General features: G+C 35.1%; 1 protein-coding gene across 4 annotated transcripts in view; it reads right to left on the bottom strand.

Moving 5' to 3' along the window:
- The window catches only part of Orp8 (Oxysterol-binding protein-related protein 8), a 127,967-nt gene extending 111,460 nt beyond the window's left edge, over positions 1-16,507 (bottom strand). For 3 of the 4 annotated variants that reach the window (XM_069831684.1, XM_069831680.1, XM_069831682.1), the window contains exon 1: positions 16,427-16,507. In XM_069831684.1, the coding sequence (XP_069687785.1) occupies positions 16,427-16,440 (14 nt within the window). In that variant the 5' untranslated portion in view covers positions 16,441-16,507. Of the gene's footprint in view, positions 1-16,067 lie in introns of all 4 variants that reach the window. The other variant, XM_069831681.1, reaches the window with a different exon arrangement.
- Between the last annotated feature and the right edge of the window lie 8,944 nt (positions 16,508-25,451).

Below are 25,451 nucleotides of genomic sequence, written 5' to 3'. Positions count from 1 at the left end.
ATCGCGTCCCTAGCATTTGTTTCTTTGTTTGCCAACATTTGAAACTGCGCTGGTCTGGACGTCAAAAAAAAAAAATATATATATATATATAATTACAAACCACTCCAGTCGATGCACAGCAGTTTCAAATATGACTCGCATTGGCATTCAAGAACAAGAATTAATAAAAATCACTTATCATACCTATGCATCTTATGAAATCCGATTTACAAATAAATGAAGAGCACCATTCGGAAATCCTGAATAAGTTGAATACACCATGTAGGCCTAAATCAACGAGTTCCACTTCTATTACGCACACGTCCAATATAGCATCAATTGAACCACCAACCATATTAAAATTTGAAAATTGTACATTCAATAATTATTCCTTTTAAAATTATTCATTCGGAAATTCTGGATAAGTTGAATACACCATGTAGGCCTAAATCAACGAGTTCCACTTCTATTACGCACACGTCCAATATAACATCAATTGAACCACCAACCACATTCAAATTTGAAAATTGTGCATTCAGTAATTATTCCTTTTAAAATTATTCATGTTTATTTTTTATGTCATCGTCGTTAATTAAAATTTTTCTAACACTTGTGTATATTAGTTAGGTTATGTCATAACTTCTGCTATATGATATTATGGATAGTCACGTATCAGAGATTGTTTAATATTAAGATTTATTGAAAATCATCTGTCAAGTGACGTTGATTACTAGGATTCGGATAATTGAAGTGGAATGTTGCATTTTAATAAAAATGAAACTGAATCAACAAAGCCTTCTTGACTAGTAACATTGCCATCGTGTATAATAGACCGAGAACTTCTCGACGAGAAGGCATTGCTCACTACTGCCATCTAGCATGCATCTAGCGTAATATTTGTAATGTTGAGATGGTACAATAATACATTTGAGGACAGTTGTATTTTCGTAAGTCAATTAATATTTTATTGTATTGGAGTACTTCGTTACTTCTAATCTTTATATACTTTCTTCTAATCGTGTAGTAGTCAATTAAATCCCACTCGAGTTTTGATTTTCTCTATATAAATCTGCTCGTGTTCCACTCGCAGATTTATCGATAAAATCAAAACGTCTTGTGAGATTACTGTTGATAAAATATATATGAGAATGAAAGGAAATGGCAAAAATATATAAAATATAAAAAATATAGTGAAAGAAAAGATGAGAATGAAAAATATGAAAATAATTTTAAAATCAATTAAAACAATCTGGTGACAGGTAGGCTCAAACTATCAACCTCATGATTGTCAGTCCATCACCTTATTCATTATGCTACAGGACTCCTAAAATGCCTTCTCACTTTAGTCTTGTAAGAACTATAAGAAAATTCTTTTAAACTGACAACTCGAAAATGAAGGTCCATTCGACAGGATTTTCAGATGGTTACTGCTTTCCATCTATGTAGATTGACTTCATAAGAGTTCAACAAAATCAGATCCATAACCTGTGGACTCCACTTGTAAAACAAACTATGGTATGCACTTTTTGTAACATGGCTAGCTTAGAAAAGATTTCTAGAGGTTACAAGACTGTTTTTATGCATATTCTCGCTGCAAAGACATGTAAAATTAGGAGGGAATCGTAAGAGTGTGAGTTTAGAGGGCCTTAAGAGAAAATCAATGGCTTAACAATCATTTTACTGGAAATAATAAAAGAACGCGAGATGGTGTCCTAACCTTCTTCTTCTCTTCTTCTCTTCTTCTTCCAGTTTCATGACTGCTGATGACGTCTTCCGGAAACCAAATGCCAATCCTCCCTATCCATCCACTGTTCTGGTGTCAAATTCCTGGAAGTCATGGCAGTCTGTACCCCTTCTACCCACGTCTTTGCTGGACGACCTCTTTTCCTTCTTTCTGTCCGTATCCACTCCATAATCTGTCGTGGTAGTCGTTCCTCTGTCATTCTCTTCACATGTCCATACCATTGTAGTCTTTTGTTCTCTATAACGTCAATAATGTCTGGTTCTTCCTCTACTTTCATACTTTCTTTTATCTGTCTATTTTTAACTCTTTCTTTCCTTGATTTCCCTGCTGATCTTCTTAAAACATCCATTTCTGTAGCCAAAATTTTATTTTGTTCCCTTGTAGAAATCCGCCATACTTTTGCGCCATAGGTAAGAATACTTTGAATTACTGTTTTATAAATTTGCAGTTTCCTGTTTCTCTGAACAGAAAATGGATAATCTGATGTGAAACAGGTATTCTGTTTCAAGAGTATTTAGTTATATTTATGACTGAAAAGATTACAGAAAAGGTTCATACATACTTACTTATGATTTTTAAGGAACCCAGAGGTTCATTGCTGCCCTCACATAAGCCCACCATCGGTCCCTATTCTCAGCAAGATTAATCTAGTCTCTACCATCATATCCCACTTCCCTCAAATCCATTTTAATATTATCCTCCCATCTACGTCTCGGCCTTCCCAAATGTCTTATTCCCTACGGCCTACCAACTAGCACTCTATATCCATTTCTGGATTCGCCCATACGTGCTACATGCCCTGTCCATCTTAAACGTCTGGATTTAATGTTCCTAATTATGTCAGGTGAAGAATACAATGCGTGCAGTTCTGTGTTGTGTAACTTTCTCCATTCTTCTAGAACTTCATCTCTCTTAGTCCCAAATATTTTCCTAAGCACCTTATTCTCAAACAAATGTTATGTTTTATTTAACGACACTCGCAACTGCAGAGGTTATATCAGCATCGCCGCATGTGCCGGAATTTTGTCCCGCAGGAATTCTTTTACATACCAGTAAATCTACTGACATGAGCCTGTCGCATTTAAGCACACTTAAATGCCATCGACCTGGCCCGGGCTCGAACTTTCTCAAACTATGTTCATAGTATCACAGCACTATTTATAGTTACTTTTTAAATAACCAACTAAATCTTTATGAAATATGGGAGAAAACACTACCAAATATACGTGAAAGGGGAGACTAGAGAAAATGTGAGTAAAATATGGGAGACTGGAGAAAATGCGAGTAAAATACGGGAGACCTGAAAACACTAGAAATAGATTAACTTTTTAACAGCGAGGACTTGAATGTTCGTCGAAACAGATGGACATCGCTATACAGAAACTGAAATTCATACACGTCAGTTTGTTGTTTTAATATCTGATAATTCACGACACATGCATATGCAGGTATGAACATGATTTGCTGAAGTCATACAGAGAGACTTTTACATTCCGATACAACAAGTTTTACCAATATGTCAAGAATATATGATATGATACATTTTGTCAGTCAGCTTTACAATTCACAGTTATGGTGGACCTTTACATTTCTGTTTTTCGATCCACCATCCCTTTAATACATATAACTCTTTTCTATTAATGTATTCTTTGCCGAGAATTTCCTGATTACTTTCGAATGTTCTGTTATGACTGAATTGCTATATGTCCTTCCTCCTCTATCCTCTTCTATTCTCTCCCTCCTACCTAGACTGTCTCCCTTCCATTTCTCGCTCACCTATTAAATATTGCATCTTCCTTCCTTAATAATTTGCGTTATTTATTTATTTTCTTCTCTACCCTCAAATCCTACCTACTCTTAATCATTGTTTTCCTGCTATTTTCTCCTCATTACTTGCTGACTTTTCCGTTTACTCTATTTTACAACACTTACATCACTTTTTTTTTTCCTATCCTCTTTTTTTTTTTTACATATTTATCTCTTTCTTTTCGCTTCACTCCTAAATTTCCTATTTTATTATCTCTTTCCATATATTTATTTCTATCATACTCCTACAGTTATAGTACCCCTCATACTACTCCCAACCCATAACATTGAAAAACACGAAATATCTAATTCACTTAATTACACTTGCAATTTCTCTCTCATTCCACTTCATATTTGTTCAGATGTTTTCTTTTTTTTTTTTTCACTTTAATTCTCTTGTATTCATTGTTTGATGTCAAGAATATGCATATGCAAACAGGCAGCATTTCCAGCAAGAAAAGCAGACACATGTGGCTCAGCTTGTCAGTTGCAAGGTTCGCAGCAGGACATCGTGAAAGTAATGGCAGCCTAGGATTTCATTTATTACTTCATCTTAAGTAAAAAATAAAAATAATAAATGGTTAGAGTAGGTTGCCAGTTTGTGCTAATTTCTTTTAGGAACAAAGACTTTCGTAATTATTTACTTTAGCTGATGGCGCATCATTTATTCAGAACTCCTTGTTTTGACTTGGGGAATATGTACAAACTAAGTACTAAAGTTGAGCAAAGGCAATAAAAAATCACTCTAACCTCGTCACAGTCCTCAGTCTATCTAACTTTGTCACAGTTCTCGGCCTCATGTCACTCAGCTATCCTTTCAACTTACCCTAACCTTGACACAGTCCTCGGCCTCATGTCACTTAGTTATCCCCTCAGCTAACCCATTCTAACCTTGTCACAGTACTCAGTCTCCTATCACTTACTTATCCCATCAGCTAACCCACTCTAACCTTCTCACAATACTCAGTCTCCTGTCATTTAGCTATTCTACCAGTTAAACCACTCTAACCTTGTCGCATTTCTCAGCCTCATGTCATGTCGCCTAATTTAACCTACTTTAATCTTGTCCCATTTCTTGGTCTCATGTCACTTAGATATCTCCTCATCTAACCTAGCATACCGCCTCTGGTTTTTTTCCCCACTTCCCTCACTAAAAGTTTCAGGGTTCGATGCACACATTATACAGATGGTGTACCAAAATAGGCTATTTTCGGTAACAGGAATGCTGAAAACTTGTATTTCTAGGACAATCTCGAAAATGAGTTATTTTTTTTGCAGTAGGGCCCATCACAATACTTTGGCAACTTTTTACTTTCCAACTTAAACTGACAAATTTGGTAATATAATTTAATAGGCTATTTCTCAGATTTCCTTCAATGTTAGTTCAAATGCAACTGATCTCAAAGAATCTGTATGCCTAAGCACGAAGTTTCTTGGATTGGAATTGGATAATCACTTGAACTGAAAACTACATGTTGAATCTTTCGTATACTACTTTTAACACTTGAATATAAATAATTGATTAAATCAAATTCTCAACACACAGATCAATTTCAGAACACACACACTATTTGACACAACTCTTCATCACACGAACCCACCCACACAACAGGCAGTGAAGTTGAGACAGCGCCGAGATCTAGTGGGCTCTGAGGATGGTGTCAAGTAGCACCGAAACAGCTGTAAGCCACACATGCTTACATAATTAACACGAGTAAGATCGCCATTTAATCACTTATTTGAAAAATACAAATCAGAATATATTACTCCTAAACTGAACTCCGCCTGTTACGCATTAAGATCCCTAACTTCTACCAATGATATAAACACCCTTACAACGGCAAACTTTGGGTAAGTACTTCCATTCTACAATGAAATATAGATCAATAATCTTGGCTAACTCACTGGAAGCTAAACATATTTTCTTTTACAAAAGAAAGTCCTAAGAATAATGGCACGTGCACAGGAAATCCTGTACAACAATCTTTCAAAATTTAGAAATATTGACCTTACCTCGCGAGTACCTACATTTGTTCCCAAGTGATATTTTATATTAAAAATCTAGATAGTTTAAGTACTGGTACTACTAATCAGAACATTCATAATTTTAATACAAGGCACAAATCAGATCTCCATCTGCTATCTGTTATAGATGCATAGACATGGTCAAATATATACAATTACGATTTAATTTAAAATAAGTCAAATATAAAAAACATTATTCATTTCGAGGGCCCATGCATGCATCCTCAAGATTTTAGGGACACAATTTTATTAATTTCGTTTTTATATAATTCCTAAATTTGAGAGAATTTTTTGTAGCCTATATTTGATGTCATCAGGCAAACTATTGTAGATTTTGATACCAAAGACCATATAGGTTCTACTAGTGTTTGTAAGATGGTGTGCTGGAATAGTTAAACTATTTTTGTTACGAGTATCGTAGGTATGGAAGTCTACGATTTTGGTGAAAATCAGACAGATATTTATAAATTAGTTGTAAAACATTAAAAATATATAAACCATAAACAGTAAGAATATTATATTGTAAAAAATGTTCCCTACAAGAGGTCCTACTGTCAACGCCCGCTATGCATCTTACAATACGCTTTTGAGCAATAAATATATCATTCAGCATGGTTCCAGATCCCCAAAAACAAATACCATATGAAAGCCTTGATTTGACGTATGCGAAATAATTAGACATTAATACATCGTGATTTAATATCGTCCTCAAAATTCTGATTTGATAACAAATACTATTGAGTTTAGAAATTAAACTTGTGCAATGGGGTCTCCAAGACAAACAATCATCAAATGTAATGCCCAAGAATTTAGTAGTTTCCCACTTACATAAGTATTGATCTTGAATAGAAATATTAATGTCCTTCAAATTTTTCTTTTGAGAATTGTGAAAGTGAATATATCCGGTCTTATTAACATTTAAGTGAAGCAGATTGCTAACAAACCATGTTTTGAGATCCTTTAACAGGTCACAACAGGTTGTCTCTAAATCCAGTTCATTTCCATCTTTTACAATAACAGAAGTATCATCAGCATATATTCACATAAAATGATTTCTTACATACATGGGTAAATCGTTTATATATAAAAGATACAATACAGGCCCAGAACAGAGCCTCAGCAGTTATAAAAAAAGAGTTCACAATTCATGTATTAGTCACCAATCCACTGCCTAGACCATACATGGGCACAATTTTCGGTTACGTGAGGCACTCGATTTGAAATAGTTTGTTTACTAGGAGAGCAGACTGCAGAGTAGGATGGGAAATATAAACTGCTGTGACCTGCGTCACCTTATCGTAATCGCTAAGGCAGTCAGTGGCGAATTATTAGTAAGCGTTTGGTTAACGTGAGAGACTCGAGAACTTTTATTCAATTTGGCAAATTAATTCGGCAGCTTTAATCATAAACCTCTTTACTATTTCTCCATCACGGAATCGATTTAAATCACAGGCGAGAAATTGCGTAACTAGCCAATAATATTCCATCACATTGTCTACGTTTATTTTCTTGAATATTCTGGCGTTTATCAAGATTACTTAATAGATTTGCACGTTCTCGACCTAAAATAATTTCAGAAAATCATATTTCGTTTTCTACGCACATTTGATATTTTTTTTATAAATTTCTTTTGGAAATAATACGTACAAACAACATTTAATTCCTCGTAGGCTACCTTTTAATGCAGCGTGTTTAAGGTATAATGTCGTTTTTAGTATACTATGCAAATGTTTAGATCATAAATTTTCTTCGGAATAGTACGAAAAATAACATTTAATTTGTCTTACCTTATAATTCAGCATGTTCTTTATGACATAAGGAGTAATGTCGTTGTATATTAAATTTATTAATGCCTAATAGGATTTTCGAGCATAACATACATTGTATGTTTTCCCCTTCTAAACACCAAAAAAACTCTTCCTCCCATTTCTCATGAAATAATCGTTTTCTAACGCGTATACACTGCTTTGATAATGCCATTATGCCACCACTGATATTGCTTATGAAACTGATATAGAACCTGCCCATGCCTAGGAGCTACGTGAGGGAGGAACGGGGACTGTGAAGATGATGTCACTCAGAGCGATAAGCTCTGTGAAGGTCAGTGAGACACAAATTCTCAAGTGAGGCACGATGCCCATCTCTGGCCTAGACTAACTATCTTAAAGCTTTAAGGGAACGAACAAGTGAAAAATGTGGAAAAATGGAAAAAAATACAAATTTTTGTTTTTATGTTCATAATTTTATTTAAACCTTCTACTTTCATAATATGGCCTCATTTTTTATTTGGGAGCCCTTTAAAGCGTGTCACATGACGTTTAAATGTCTGCTTGCACGTGCTTCGTTGCCCTTTAAACGAGCTGTCAGCTCTAAAGTTTATGTTGAGCTTTGTAATTTGAATAAAGCGGGCTAGTTTTTTTTCTGGTGTGTATCTAGTGAAATTAAGTTTGTTGTCACTCCTGAATATACTATCAGCTTGCCTGTCAGCCCTGCAAATACTTCGTTTTGAAACTGAACGGCAAAATATTGTTTGTGGACCGTTTCTTCTCGAGTTTGTGCGTTTGTACGTGAATATTCATACTTGTTTTGCTGATTTCGTGTTATTTAGGATGTTATTAAAGTTTTACACTAATTTTGTATTCAATTAGTTGTATATATTAGTGTGAATAAGTTAGTATAAGTGCATTAGGTTAGGAATCGTCACAATAACATTCAAGACCACGTGTATAACTCAACATTTAGCATTTTAGGCATAGTTTTAGTTTTCTAAACATGAATAGACTAAGTGACATTCATAATAAGGGCAAGAAACGATCAAAATATGCTAATAGGGCTAAAAATTTAGCAAATATAAGGTGGAAGAATGCCAAAACTATTGTGGAATGTGTGCAACAAGAAAATGTGTTAGGCCTAGTTGGTGATAATGAAGATCAAGTGTCAAAAGAAACAAATAATAAACAAAGTGCTAGTGAGATAAAGTTGATAAAATATGGCAACTTGCAGGAGAATTCAAATATAAGTGCCCCCCAGTGTAGTGAAGACTACACATTAGTGCATGTAAGTTTGTGGAGTGAACTGTATAAAGGAGTAAAATGTGGTGAATGTGGAATGGATAGTGCAAAAGCTGAGCTTACTGAACCATCAGGCTTTGCATTTAAAGTGATAGTGAAGTGTTATAATTGCAACACAGTGTTGAATGAAATGTATACAAGCCCTAAGGTAGGTAACACTGAGTCAACTCGACCTCCCTTCGATGTAAATAGGAGAATGGTCAACGCCTTTGTTACCATGGGAAAAGGACACTCTGCTATGGAACAACATTGTATGGCTATGGGTATGGCAGGTTTGAGCTCACCATCCTTCAACTCTCACCTGATAAAACTGACAGAAGAAAACAAACTTGTTAGACAACATGTGTTGAGAAATGCTCACTCTGCAGTTAGACGAGCTCACATGGAAGTGGACAGTTCTATTAGTGATAGTGATGTTATAAATATTGGTGTGTCATACGATGGCACATGGATGAAGCGTGGACATACATCAAAGTATGGTTTAGGTTTAGTCATAGATATTTTAACAGGGCTAGTGTTAGATTTTGAAATAATGTCAAAATATTGCAGTACTTGTGAAAAGACAGAAAAAAAAATGGATGTTGCAAGTGACGAATATAAACAGTGGTATCAAAGTCACAAAGATGCTGGTGTTTGTGAGAAAAATTTTGATGGATCTTCAAATGCCATGGAGATGAAAGCTGCAGAAATTCTCTGGACCCGGTCCATTAGGTTGTGTAATATGAGGTACACAACCTTATTGTCTGACGGGGATGCAAAAACACACCATCACCTTCAGCAGCTTCAAGTTTATGGTGAAGGCATTGACATTAGAAAAGAAGAATGTGTGAACCACGTTGCTAAGAGAGTAGGTAAAGGTCTACAGAATATTGTTAGGGAATGGAGAGGGACAGATTCCTCAATCGGAGGCAAAAAAAAGGGAAGTCTGACTGCAGAAATGATACCTCGACTGCAAAATTACTACAGAAAGGCCATTATTGATAATATCCCCGATGTAAACAAGATGAAGAAAGCCATTTATGCAACACTTGACCATGCAATGTCCACGGATGACAAGCCCCTGCATTCAAGATGCCCTAGTGGTGAAAAGTCATGGTGCTTCTTCAACCGGGCCATTGCGAAGCAAGAAGCTGTTCCGAAGCATGACTTGAAAACCATGAAGACAGTGTTGCGACCTGATGTTGTGGCTAAAATCATGCCAGTGTACTGTAGACTAGCTAGTGATGAACTTCTTAGCAAGTGCACTGCAGGAAAAACTCAAAATGTGAATGAAAGTGTTCATAGTGTGATATGGCGGAAGTGCCCAAAAGAAATTTTTGTATCAAAAAAAAAACTTGAAGTGGCTGTTACTTCTGCTGTGACTGAATTTAACATGGGTTGTACAGCAAACATTTCCATGAGAGATTTAGTGTCAACAGTGAAATTATCTCCTGCAGCATACAAAATTAGCAATAGGAGAGACAAGCGTCGACTGCAGCAAGCGGCTACTTCAACCAGTGAGAACTTCAAAACAAGCAGGAAGAAGCTACGTTTGTCAAAAAGTGTCACTGAAAGTAGGAAAAAGCAGCAGGAGGGGTCAACATATCAGGCAGGAGGGTTTTAAGCAATTTCCATAATGTGTAAGTACTCAAACATAGTGTTGTACTTTAAAACTTGATTTTCTCCCTTTTAAATTTTATTACATTTTAACATGTTCAAATTGCTCCATATGATGCATTTCTTAACCAATAGTGATTAAATTTTTACCACAAGCCCACATTACCTAAAGGAAAAAGACTGTCACATGGATTTTTAAAATATTTATTATTTGCCAAGATATAAATTGATTAAGATGCATGAAATTAATTTTTTTCTTTAAATTGGCACTCACCCAGTTTTGAATTTTTTTCTCAGAAACTAAGAAGTGCTAACTAAAAATCATGTGATAGATGTTTTATTATTGTTAGAGGAACTGTTCTATATTTTTTTTAAATTCATAATGTTAAGCGTTCATCATGCAGCATTTTTTAAATATTAATTAGTATTAATTGGTAAATAATTAATTTCTTCAAAACTAATTAAGATACATTGATGAAATTTATAGGGATGTTTTAAACACATATCAGCACTCTGTGGTAAAAATTTCAGTCCATTAGCATCACAAATGCATAATTTGAATATTTCACCTGTTCATTCCCTTAAAGGGCTAAGGAAAAACGGCCAAGAATTAAGAAACTTTCTCCATATTGACACCCTGTACTCAATTGATGAACTGTTTATGCTAGCAAATTAAATTAATTCGCTTACTTTGTGTTAATAATTTCTGGCTGCTCCTCATCTCAAAGCTACAATACTGATATGGAATGCAATAAATTAAATTAAATTAAAAAAGAACAACTCTTAACATACATACTGCTCTGTAGGAATATACAGGACCATCATTTTACCCAAGCTCGCTTTCAGCAGCACAGTTCTGTAGCCAAGCAGACCATGCCCATCCACAAATGGGTAGTGAAAAGTACGGCACACAAGGTTAGCTAGAAACAAGGCAAGGCAGCTGAGAAGAGTGCTATGGTGTTGTTCAGTTCTCTTGGGTTGTGAGTGCATGAGCCATCGTGCAGAAATTTAGTGCAGAACAAAGAGTTTTCTTTTGTTTTACTTTATAAAAAAACAAATCACCTGCTTAGTATCACACTGCATTTCAGGAATGGGTTGATCTGCCTAACAGACGTACAGCTCACAAAACAGTCAACAAATTCAAAACTACAGGAATGGTACTCGATAAGGAAAAAATCGAAGATGTCACAAGGTAAAGAGATAGGTTTGAAAGTAAATCCCCAAAAGACAAAGTATATGATTATGTCTCGTCACGAGAATATTGTACGAAATGGAAATATACAAACTGGAAATTTATCTTTTGAAGAGGTGGAGAAGTTCAAATATCTGCGAGCAACAGTAACAAATATAAATGATACTCGGGAGGAAATTAAACACAGAATAAATATGGGAAATGCCTGTTATTATTCGGTTGAGAAGCTTTTATCATCCAGTCTGCTGTCCAAAAATCTGAAAGTTAGAATTTATAAAACAGTTATATTACCGGTTGTTCTGTATGGTTGTGAAACTTGGACTCTCACTCTGAGAGAGGAACATAGGTTAAGGGTGTTTGAGAATAAGGTGCTTAGGAAAATATTTGGGGCTAAGAGGGATGAAGTTACAGGAGAATGGAGAAAGTTACACAATGCAGAACTGCACACATTGTATTCTTCACCTGACATAATTAGGAACATTAAATCCAGACGTTTGAGATGGGGAGGGCATGTAGCACGTATGGGCGAATCCAGAAATGCGTATAGAGTGTTAGCTGGGAGACCGGAGGGAAAAAGACCTTTGGGGAGGCCGCGACGTAGATGGGAAGATAATATTAAAATGGATTTGAGGGAGGTGGGATATGATGATAGAGAATGGATTAATTTTGCTCACGATAGGGACCAATGGCGGGCTTATGTGAGGGCAGCAATGAACCTCCGGGTTCCTTAAAAGTAAGTAAGTAAGTAAGTAAGTCGCATCTTTACAGAGGAAAAGCTTGATATCAGTGCTCAATTAGAATGTTCGCCACGAAAGTTCAAGTTAGCCCAGCAAGCAGGAGTAAGCTATGGATTATCATCATTATCATTATTATTATTATTCTTAGATGACTCTACATTCCTATGTGGAACTTCACCTCCTCTACCAACCTCTTTCAGTCTTCCCTATCTTTCGATCTTGCCTCCCAGTTAACAATTCTGTTTTCATTATATCTTTATTTACACAGTCTCACCATCTGTATTTGGGTCTGTCTCTCAGTCCACTTCCGTGGGGTTGTTTAATAAAAACTTGATGTGCTATTCTTATATCATGCAGCACACTTACTTACAAAAGGCTTTTAAGGAACCCGAAGGTTCATTGCCGCCCTCACATAAGCCCGCCATCGGTCCCTATCCTGTGCAAGATTAATCCACTCTCCATCATCATATCCCACCTCCCTCAAATCCATTTTAATATTATCCTCTCATCTAAGTTTCAGCCTCCCCAAAGATCTTTTTCCCTCCAGTCTCCTAACATTCTATAGCCTATGCATTTCTGGATTCGCCCATATGTGTTACATGCCCTGCCCATACCTGGATTTAATGCTCCTAATTACATCAGGTGAAGAATACAATGCGTGCAGTTCTGCGTTCTGTAACTCTCTCCATTCACCTGTAACTTTATCCTTCTTAGCCCCAAATATTTTCCTAACAACCTTATTTTCAAAAACCCTTAATCTCTGTTCCTCTCTCAAAGTGAGAGTCCAAGTTTCACAACCATACAGAACAACCAGTAATATAACTGTTTTATAAATTCTAACTTTCAGATTTTTTGACAGCAGACTAGATGACAGAAGCTTCTCAACCGAATAATAACACGCATTTCCCATATTTATTCTGCGTTTAATTTCCTCCTGAGTGTCATTTATATTTGTTACTGTTGCTCCATATTTGAATTTTTCCACCTCTTCGAAGGGTAAATCTCCAATTTTTATGTTTCCATTTCGTACAAGATTCTGGTCACGAGACATAATCATATACTTTGTCTTTTCGGGATTTACTTCCAAACTTATCGCTTTACTTGCTTCAAGTACAATTTCCGTGTTTTCCCTAATCGTTTGTGGATTTTCTCCTAACATATTCACGTCATCCGCATAGACAACAAGCTGATGGAACCTGTTCAATTCCAAACCCTGTCCATTATCCTGAACTTTCCTAATAGCATATTCTAGAGCGAAGTTAAAAAGTAAAGGTGATAGTGCATCTCCTTGCTTTAGCCCACAGTGAATTGGAAAAGCATCAGATAGAATCTGGCTTATATGGACTCTGCTGTCAAAGAACAAAATTCTTGGAATTTTGTCCATACAAAAGACAGAATTTCAAGCCTTAGAGGACAAGGATCTGCACAGAAGAATATAGTTTCGCACCTGATTTCATGAGTTCGTGTATGTGGGCAATTTAAACCTGCAAATGAGGAGCTTGGTATCAAAGTTGGACAACTCCACTTTTGTTTTTTTTTTTTTTTTTTTTTTTTTTTTTTCACAGGAGAGACGAAAAACTAGATCCTTGGAAACCAATCTCACCGTTATAAGTACATTTTTTTTAACATTCTCATGGGTCATAGAAATATTTTTTCGGTTTCAAAATATGATTAAAATTAATATTCAGGTCGAAATTTAAGTTTAAAAAGTGGAGTTTTCTATCTCTGAAACTAAGTCATGGAGTTGTCTGTTTTTGAACCCAAATGAAGCCATATTTAAAGTGGAGTTGTCTCTTTTTAAAATCAAACGAAGCCATATTTAAAGTGAAATCGTCTACTTTGGATCTAAGTCTCTTCTAACTTAGTTTCAAAGCAAATTTACGTAAAATGGTATTTATTCATCCACAAACCGATTATATAAACAATCAGCCATGATGGATTCGCGATGCGTGATGGGAAAAGGTAATACGAATGAGGGCTTCTCATTGGTTACTGAAGGAATTGTCCTAATTTGAAATCAAACTACAGTGGAGTTGTCTACATTTTGATTTTAAAGCGCACTATTAAGTTCTATTTTCGCTCTGTTCTGTCTGTCTTTGAACCTAAACAGTTCCAGAATCGTATTCAGCACACAAAATTCTATGAGAAACAATCAATATCTCGAAATCCCAAAAAATGGAGCTGTCTAACTTTAATACTATGTTCCTCAAATAGTGTTTTCCAGTGACGAGGCGTGATTTCACGTGCATGACTGAGTGAACAGTCAAAATAGGCTAATTGGCACTGGTCAACACAAAATCCAAGACAGCTACCCAGTATGTATCCATAATTTTGAAAAAAGTTTTTTCCTCACTTGACTGAAGATGAACGAACACCTGATGTATTTCAGCAAGATGGAACTACAGCTCATACAGCCAGACTTCATTGTGTGTCATTGCTGATGTCTTCAGTGACAGAGTAATTACAGCAGGTTTTGGCCTGCTCAATCCCCAGACCTAATTCCCTGCAATTTTTATTTGTGGGATACTTTGAAAAAAGAATGTGTAAATTAAATCCGCAAACATTAGATGAACTGCAAAATAATATAAGAAAAGAAATAGCCAACACTTCGCAAGCAGAGCTTGAACATATGAATGAAAATTTTCATGACACTACACAAACTATCTCGAAGCACAAGAAGAACGATTTTAACAGCTTTTTCGAAAAGGTAAACAATGTTAGGCACGTTCACAATTTTAATTTGCAAAATAATGGTCTACTAAGTTAGCCTTATCCGTTCATCCGATTTATCTTGATGCCTAAGAATATGTATGCATCAATCTGCCGACAGCTCAGCGAATGGAGTGTCGGCAGGCAAGTGTTGTGTGCCTGTAGCCATGGCACACTGAGAGCAAGCCTGGGTAAAATGATGGATCTCCAGGCTACTATATAAGAATAGACGCTCAAGCAGACACACACATTAACATAGATAGGGCCTAGACCTACAGGCTGACAATAAAATGAAAAGAATTCTTATTTCCTGCACAAAAATGGGCTCGAAGCGTTGTACAACTGTAAAAAATGTTGAAATCGGGATTTTGAGCATATCATATAAATGAGAAATGTCGAAAAAAATCTAAGTCGATGATGATCTGTACGCACGCAATGTAGGACATAGCTTTCATACACATGTATATATAGGTCTACATAGGCCTGCACGCATAACATCCACATTTAGACCTATTAGCCTACACAGCCTATAATAAACAAATTACAGATACCTAGAAAGAACCTTCAGCTGTATTTATATGGATCATTATCAATTAAGTTTTATTGATTATTAAGACGAAAAATGATTTTCAGAACCTCTAGCAGTACACAATCAATCCAAGAAAGATGTTTACGAGGTTTCACCTAATCTCATTAAAATATTCTAATTGAGTACGTTTAAACCGCACAATAAGAGTGTTCGCTTGTAATATGAGCCGGATTTGACATGAAGCAAGATTATGCCCGGTATTATACAAGATCATTATTTTCTAGAAACATGCTACAAGTTTAAAAAAAAATCACAAGGTAGGCCTACACAAATTTAGAAGTTTCTGTTGCATGTTCAAGAAGTAGGCTCACATAGAGTTCACTAGATATGTACATAGGTAATGATTATTACATATAAATGTAATACGATAACAATACTCACATGCTACCCAATTACACTGTTCTAAAGTCTAGTAGAAGTAACAATGCATTAGAATTTGTGGTGTTAAAAAAGTAAACATAACAACAATAAAATAAGAGTAGCCTACGGTATACCCGCTTCAAAGATTTTTAATACATAAAATAGCATAAAATCAAATAAAAACAAAATAACACAGAATCATTCAAACAGTAGGATTCTCAATAGCATTAGTTAAATGTACTGTTCAAAGTATACATACGTTCTCGACCAAACTATAGTAGGTTGAGCAGGATATATTCCGTGTCACTTTCAGCAGCGCAGTTTAGACATATCTTAACCTCAACTTTTCTACAGTCAAGGTGCTTTGAAATCTGTTCATTTGCATATATTCACACATTTACGTTGGAAAATATACTTGCGCAACGAAAACGTCACCAAAAGATATACAATCTATCTTCATCAGGCATGAGTACAAATGATAACACTTAGCAATAATCTAACATAACTTTTATGTGCATTTAGAAAAGGCGAATTAGTTTATTGTTTCGTACTTAATATCCTTGTCACTTATTCTTACGTAGTATTGTAATTGTAAATGTCAAAACACATCACCATTACCTAAACATCGCCATGTTCTTTGTCGTAGTAATCTATATATTCTATCTTTCTCTCTCTCTTAAATTGCTTGTATGTTTTTGCGCCTGATCGAAGTTGGCAATGGTCTACAATTATCACGGCTTCATGGACTCACGTAAGACCACGAACAAGCTCTTACCACTTACTTTGATTATATATGACGCAAGCACGCCAATGTATTGGCCCGATAGGCCGTGAGCAAAATCTGGCACGACAGCACTACTGTACAGCACAGCCTTCTCTATTGGTATTGGAGGAATAGAGGGAAATAGGGAATAGAGCAGGCTGCGGTTGTAGACACCTAAATCGAGAGGCGCTAAGATCGGAGATCATATTCACACGACAGTGTAGTGTGTGAATTAGAATATTACAGGAACATGCACCCAATACATCCATGTCATTCCTTATTGCTTTGTGAACTTACAGGGGATGAGCAAACTGTGGTATCCATGGTAAAATACTACCAGCGCCCCTTTAGAATTTTATGCGAAATAAATCTATTCTCTATAAACACCCCATAGGCATTATTATGCAATCCATTACAACTTCCTAGTTTTCTTACCTCTCTGTCCTATAGGACATAGAAACCAATAAGATTATCAAACTTTGTTTTGCTTCATGTGTGTCTATGAAAACACACGATATTATAGCTTCTGCCTTCACTCAAATTGTTATTCATACATCAGAATTTTAAAATTCACTTTGCAAAGTATACAATAAACTTTCACTGTATAATTATAACATTACTCTTGTTGCATTATACTTAGAAATCAACAAATAAAAGATTTAGGTGTCCTAAACTTTGTATAGGTCCTACATAAGAGGACTGTACCACAGTCTAGATCAGCAGTCATCAGCACAGTGCACCATCGGGTTAGCGTCTCTTACCCATAGATAAGAGACTGCACTATGGGACATCCATGGCTGCTTGTGGGTATGCTCTCTCCCTCTTTCTGCTGCACAACGGTGCATATTACATTGCACTGCTTACCCTTTAACCATTTCAGCAAGTGCTGACGACCACTCGTCTAGACTGTGATTGTACTCAGGCCTATATTTACGCATAGGCCCAGGCCTAGGATGGCAAAATTTTAAGAAAAAAATCAAGCTGAAAATAAATGTTAGATATTTTCCTATTTTGCAATTTGCTAAATTTCTAAGATTTGCATAAGTTAGTTGAAGGGGGCGCAACATTTTTTTCGGGCCCATGCTCATACACTAATACTGAGCCCATTGTACAGTCCAAGTTCTTATTTGAAGGGAATTTCATGATCGTCGATGTTCACACAAAATTTTGCAACACATTCTTCTAATATAATGTTTAAGGACTTCATGTGTAGATCTTCATGACTCTGACTCCTTTGCGTAGGCCTACTACACTGAAGCATTGATACCAGTACAGGTAATTCTTAGGATTTTGTTTTAAATATCTTGAAGTGGTTTAAACCTATCTTTGAAATGTAACACCAGGAAGATGCAAAATAAGTTAAAATTTATAATATTAGATTGATGTAAATGGTTACTTTAGTTTTTTTACTCAGAATTGGTGGCTTAAGGGGGGACATAAACCTTCAAGTACTTTTACATAGCAGAGGCCCTGCTAAATAATTGGTGAAATTAAATATAGGCCTATATTTTTTCTCAGCAATGAATAAATCTGTAATCTTTAAATTTTATATGCTGAATATAACTACACTAATTTTGCAATATTGTCTAGTATTTACAGATTTAGTGAAACTATTACCATTACAGGTTATTAGAAATAGAAAATGGCACCAGTAACTTTTCTTTATTGATATGGTTTGATAACTCAAACAGTTTTTAAGATATTGGAGTGAAAATTTGTGTGGAACTGTATTTTATACTTTTGAACAAACCTACCTACAACTATTGGTTATAGTTTATTTTAAAAAATATTTATGATCTAATAAAATTATAAGAAGTTTGACTTTAAAATAGAAATTAAAATAAAAAATATTTTTAGTGAAGATATTTCAAAGATTCTAGGTCCTATTGTTCATATGACATTAAGGAATACATAGAACAAAAAAATCACTCAAATATTGTTATTTGTGGAAATTATCAGGAAATGAGCATCTCAATGCACAAAATGAAACTGCCATTTTATATTTCCTTAACTAAATACAAAACAGTTCTATTAAAAATATACTTTATCTTAGCTTAGTCCAGGGATCGGCAAAACTCTCATCGTGATCACTAGTAATAGTGACGTCACAGGGACAGCTCAGTAAACAATCTTTGCTTCACTCCCTCCCTTTCATCCAACTTCCCTACAACTCCAGTTCACAGACATCTATTAGTGGCGGGTTACCTGATTACATCTAGATTGCTTCTTTCTCAAAACCTTCAATGTCTGTTCGGAAACGTGTGTTTAAGGAAGAATGGGAGGAACAGTATTTGTTGTGCATATGTCACAATGTAGATGCCTCTTGTGTTCTAAAATTCTAATAGGTACTTATCACTAAAACATGTAGCAACTTTACGACACGTCATAAGATTATCACGAAATCATAGGTAAGCAAGAACATATCCAATGTAATAACAAATGTAAACAGAAATGTATACAGGAGAAAATAAGTATAAAAATAATTTTATTTTCGTAGGGCTGGACGGGGCGAAGCAATTAAAACATAAAAGAAACTAAATTAAAAAAATAGTACCAGTACTAAAATATGGCGGTTCCTAGGGGGAGGGAAGGAAGGAAAGTCCTCCTCACATTTTTCTTCTTTTGAAGGTAAATACCAAATGAAATATATGCTTTGAAATTCGAGGAAGATCCGATAATTTTTAAGTTCACAGCTATAAGAAAACCACGGTGGATCGAGTTTTTAACGACGCGCACTCATGTACTGCTAGAAAACTGTGAGAAGGATGCGAGATTGTTTGTATGGAGGAATGTCAATCCATTCCTCCTTTACTGCAGTTAACACACATAGACAACAATGCGCTAGCGGCCAAAGAAAGAAGCAGAGTTTCAAAGCAAGTAAATGAACGGATAGGGAGGAGATCCTCCTCTGAATCAGCACATGGGTGGGAAATAGAAACCGACTGGTCTTGCAGCAAGCTCGCTACCGCTGCCATCTAACGATGCTGCATTCAGCCAGACTATAACACGTCATCTAGGAGGAGACACAATAAAAACAGTTTAGCACAAAACTATGAAAGACACCATATATATTTTTTTTTAATTATAGATCAAAATATATTATTCATTGCACTTTATAAAAGCTACTATTCATGGTTTGAAACTTTCGAGGATATTTGAAAGTTGAAGTTAGATTTATATAAAACAAAGAGGAAATAGTTCTACGTTAGTATCGCAGAGCTTTTTGGCCCCTGAAATTCACTTCCATTCATTGTATACTAGACAGGGCAACAGCCAAGTTGTCAGTTTTGCACAAATATCTTTGAAATTGAAAGTACTGCAAACTACATTATTTTTAACGTAAAAAAATTAATCGGCCACCGGCAGCTTTGAACAATAATGGTAGTATGACTTTACAAGAACAGACATTCTTCAAAAGCATGTAATACTGAACTTGTAAAATGTAGGCTACATGTGACAACACAGACCACGTGGGTGGGTGCAGTTTTCTCGCTTTCCTAACAGATTATTTCTCATTCTCACTTCCGTAAAACGGTTCTGGTTACGTGTTAGTAGCTAGTCTCTATCAACACGTGTGATGCTGTAGTGTGCGTGAAAAATGCTGTGAGGTTGTGAATTTCCTTGTAATTGTTAATTTGTGCAATTATTCAACAATGAATGGAAGTGAAAACATATTATATTTTGGACAATTTAGGAAAATCAGTTTACAAACACAGATTATTGCTATACAAAAGGGAGGAACGCCAACCCCAACACTACCTGGTCTTACATGTCTCCATGTAGGCTAATTTGTAGCATGTTTCTCTCAAGAAGGTGTCATTTTGCGCTGTTAACTTCTTTCCTCCTCTTAAGAAATATGCAGGAGCCGCCACTGAACTCCATGCAAGCTATGTTATTGCTTTGGAAATCGCAAAATTATTGAAGTGCTATAATGAAGTAGAGTCCATTAAAACATGTCTGAATAAAGTTGCTAACATAATTTGTCCCGAATGATCTGATGTTTTGAAATTATCCACACGGATAATACAAAAGAGGATAAGGGATATTGAAACACCAGCTGGACGAGAAATAAATTCAAAGATGCATCAAATTGTGACCTAATCTCTCGCTTTAGGTGGAAACACAGATATTGATACAGTAGAATTTATAATGTTCACTCGAGGAGCTGGGAAGGTACTTCTCTGTATAAGAATATTTGCTCGACATCATTGCACTCAAAGGAAATACAACAGGAGAGGAGTTATTCCAAGCATGAAGAAAATATATAGAAAAAATGAATCTGAACACCAAGCAACTTGTATGTATGTGTAGTAACATACGGGACTCCAAATACGACTTTAAAAAGAGTTTGTTGATTAGAAACAAAAATTTCGTTTATATCGAATCGGTAGAAACAAACATTTCGTTTATATCCAATCTGTAACTTAGAAACAAAGGAATTTTTACATTATGTTAGAGCTTAAAAAAATGTCATTATGGCTAACTAATATTATATTATACTGGGTGTTCAGTTCAAAATGTGTCATGGCTCGCTGTATGCCGTCATGTGGCTAGCTGATGAGCCTAGAGAATTCAATCTTCCTACACTTCCGCAGAGGTGTATAACCTAAGAGGCAGAGAAGTTGCCTAGCAAGTACGGTCTTCATTCTGAAGAGTACGTACCGATACGTACGGTAACGCCGGTAGTGGCAGGAATGTGAACTGTTTGGAAATACGTACTGTCGGGATATGGGGAGAGGGTTAAGACGATTACTTACGTATTTGTTGACATTAACTTCGACGGTCAACATGGACATGGAGCATTTGATTTGTGTTGTGGAATGTTACCGTACGCAACCGATGATAAATACCCTGCGTACGACTTTCCGGCGCAAAACACAGTTCGAAAGAGGTTATGGTAGCACACAGACCGTACAGACCGCCATCTATTGCTACGACGTTCAAGTTATACCGTACACGTTCTCAAGTTCAGATTGAAGAATGCCTTAAATAATAGGCAACTTCTCTAATATATAAGCTGAAACTCGCTTCAAATCGGTGACCCAACAACAGTGACGTCATGACACACTTTGAAATGAACACCCAGTATAAGAAGGAAAATAATTACAACAAACTATGATAAGATAACACATGGTATATTACACGTGACTAAAAGTCGATTATGTCTTCATGAGAAATTATAACATGAATGCTATGTGTTCATGTCATAAACTTCTCACAAATAATGCTCAATTTTAGCCATTTATAAGATAAATTATATTATATTAGAGGAATCAAACATGAAAACAGCACTATTTGCAGATGATATAGTTTTGTGAACTTCCGGATCTTACAGACATAGAGACAAAATTCAAAATTCTGCTCTTAAAGCTCTAAATCAACTACATGAATGGAATACATCAAATTTGATGACACTCAATTTAGGCAAAAGTAACTACCAAATATTTTCACTTGGTAAAAAAGAAAGAGAATTCAATATCCAATACAATGCCCAACACCTTCCTAGGACTTATGATTCCAAATATCTTGGAGTTATTTTCGACAGTAAGTTAACATGGAACAACCATTTGAAATATATTTCTGAAAAAGCTCGTAAAAGGTTCTCCTTTCTGAAAAGACTAGCAGGAAAGAAATGGGGTTGCTCTAGAAATACTTTGAACACTACATATAAAATGTTTATACAGCCAGTGCTGACGTACTGCGGAGAAATTTTAATTACTTCACCTTTCATAAACGAAATAGAACATGTTCAAAACCAAGCTCTCAGGCTCATTACTGGTGGAATCAAAATAACTCCAATAGATTCTATGAGATTCCTCACTAATATTAACAGCATCAAAATGACAATAGAAGAAAAAGCACTGATTCAATATGAAAAACTTATCAGATTACCAGGAAACAATTAACATTCATACAGTCCTCTCCGTAGATTAAAAACTAAAATAAGTTTCATAGCCATGGTTGAAGAATTAAAACAGAAAATCAACGTCCCGAATTTAAAAGAAAACTTACAAATTAAACCAAGTCCTTTAACACTATTAAATATAGAGTATAATCTAAATTTAACACAAGAAATACTGAAATCAGAAGTGAACACTGAAATAATGAAACAATTGTCTTTAGAGACAATTAATATTAGGTACCCTCCACAAAATTGGCTTCATTTATACACCGATGGATCCTTGATCTCCAGGGAACAAGGTGCCGGTGCAGGTGTTACGTGCTGTCTCTTCTCACTTTATAGATCTCTTGGATATGGAACAAGTTTTGATGGAGGAATCACTGCAATAAGTGAAAGTCTCAGGAATCTTCTATGCCACATCAATAAATTTAAGAATGCAGTTATATTGTCAGACTCCAAAGCAGCTATTCTGTCAATAGTCTATAGACACACACCTTCATCCCAAATAGCAGAAATAAATAAAATGCTCTCTCAACTAATAACACTCAATAAAAGAATTGTATTCCAATGGATACCATCCCATTGTGGAATCCTGGGAAACAAGAATGCGGATGCTTTAGCAAAGAAGGGCAGCACTGCTACTTACAGACATGTTACTAAATCTACTTATTCCTCTGTGAAAAGATTTATTAAATGTACATACTTAGACTTCAAGAAACAAAATTTGATAACACAATCTCAAGGGAAAAAATGGAACTCTCTGCATCATAATCCACAATTGATTCCTGATTTACCACGCAAATCGTCTGTAGCTGCATTTAGATTGGCAACAGGCCATGACTGTTTGGCCAAGCATCTGCATAGAATTGGAATATATCAGTCCCCTAACTGTCCATTGTGCAACTCAAATCAAGAAATGGATTCAGAACATCTCAAAATCTGTGCGTCAGTGGCTAACCATGACAATATCTTTGAAAAATATTGGAGTTTAAGAGGTCAAATGACTTTATTGTCAAATGCCTGGCATTATAAAACAACAACATAAGATAAATAACCATTTCATACGTATCATTCCCTGTAAATTAGCATAATGAATACGTGTATTATGTGAAAAACCCAAAAAGATTGTTTTGCAATATCACAATGCTTTATCTTTATACCTTGCACGATGAGGAAGTAAATAGTAACGAATTTTAGTAAATTGTACTTAATAAAATGATTAATATACAGTCTATTATTACTTGCAGTAACAATTTTTACTACATATCTCAAAAGACAGGCAGGCATATGGATATTGTATAGTCAATAAAAATAAATACATTTTTTTAGAATTAAAAGTTATATTCTTATTATAAAATACACTCGAATAAAATTAAATGCTAATATATATTAATAACTGCAACTGATACTTGATACATACTGTATAACAACTGGTATTTAATATCTTACAGTATTTTACTGAATTACTGGTATTTAAATTTTCCATGACAGACATACTACCATAGTCTTCTGCTTTCTCTCTTCGTAATGAAGATCGATAATCAGACTTCTACTAAAGCAACCAAATTGAAAATATAAGTGTAGCATATGTTAATTACCTGTACTTTATATAATTTGCTTTCATATGCTGAATTCTAATAAAACAATTAAGTATCGAACCATTATTATTCTTTATGTCAGCTTTTAAAACTAAACATTTGAAAAAGCCACATTCATTGTAACTGCAGCAACAGCACAATATAGCATTTAACATGCTGTTGTATGCTGTACTTGCATGAAGTAGACTACCTATTCAGCATAGTTTCCTCTTAAATTTTATATGCTTCAAAACAACTTTTTAAAAGTAAGAAAATCTGTTTAAATAAATGAAATAATCTTACACTTTCTTCATCCATCTTAAAACTAGGTACCGGTATTAATATCCTGTTTTTTAATCGAATAATTGTATGTCAATACTATCTTTCTTGTATGTTTTACAGGAAAATTTTATAAGGAAAAATGTTAATATAAAAATACATCGAAATGCAAGGACAACTATTTTATTTCCTTAATAGGTTCAGAAGAAATAATTAAATACTAGTAATACTATAAAATTTTGTAATATATCAACAGTGTTGCTATTTAATTTTGTGTTATTTCTGCCACTGCACCATGAATTTTTATTTTTAGTAGGTTATTTTACGATGCTTTATCAACAACTTTGGTTATTTAGCGTGTGAATGAGATGAAGGTGATAATGCCGGTGAAATGAGTCCGGGATCCAACACCGAAAGTTACCCAGCATTTGCTCATATTGAGGTGAGGGAAAACCCCGGAAAAAACTTCAACCAGGTAACCTGTCCCGACCGGGAATCGAACCCGGGCCACCTGGTTTCGCGGCTAGACGTGCTAACCGTTACTCCACAGGCGTGGACTGCACCATGAAACTCTATGTTAAATACAACAGAGAAAAAGAAAAGAATACAGTACTGCAGCAGAAACAAATGTAAAATGTTAAATAAAGCAAAAGAAGTTACATTTTAGAATTTTATTTAATTAATTTCTCTGAACCTATTATGAAAATAAATAGTTGTTAGTGCATTTAGTTTTGTTCCTTATCAAATTTACCTATGAAACATAGAGGCAAGATAGTGATTTACAAGTAACTGACACCATGTTAAATTCCTATGTACAGTAAACTGTGTTACACATTTCATAACCTGCAAAAGTTAATAGCCATTTTCCATAATGATAATAAATTGAATAATACTTAAATGTAATACATAATTAATACTAATCAGAATGTCAAAAATGTGTCTTGCAATGCAAATCTGTCGCTCTGACATAGACCATAGTATATTTGTTTCCAATCTCTTAATATTTAAAAATATAGTGATATGGAAGTAATACTACATGAAGACATGTAGTTATGCTTTACATACAAAAACAACTTGGGTGTCGGAAACTTTCTAATTATAACAGTTTTCACAACGACGAAA

This window comes from Periplaneta americana, chromosome 7, assembly GCF_040183065.1.
Source record: "Periplaneta americana isolate PAMFEO1 chromosome 7, P.americana_PAMFEO1_priV1, whole genome shotgun sequence".
NCBI classification, from domain to species: Eukaryota; Metazoa; Arthropoda; class Insecta; order Blattodea; family Blattidae; genus Periplaneta; species Periplaneta americana.
Note: the sequence above shows the minus strand (reverse complement) of the source record. Positions and strands in the feature narration are given on the sequence as shown.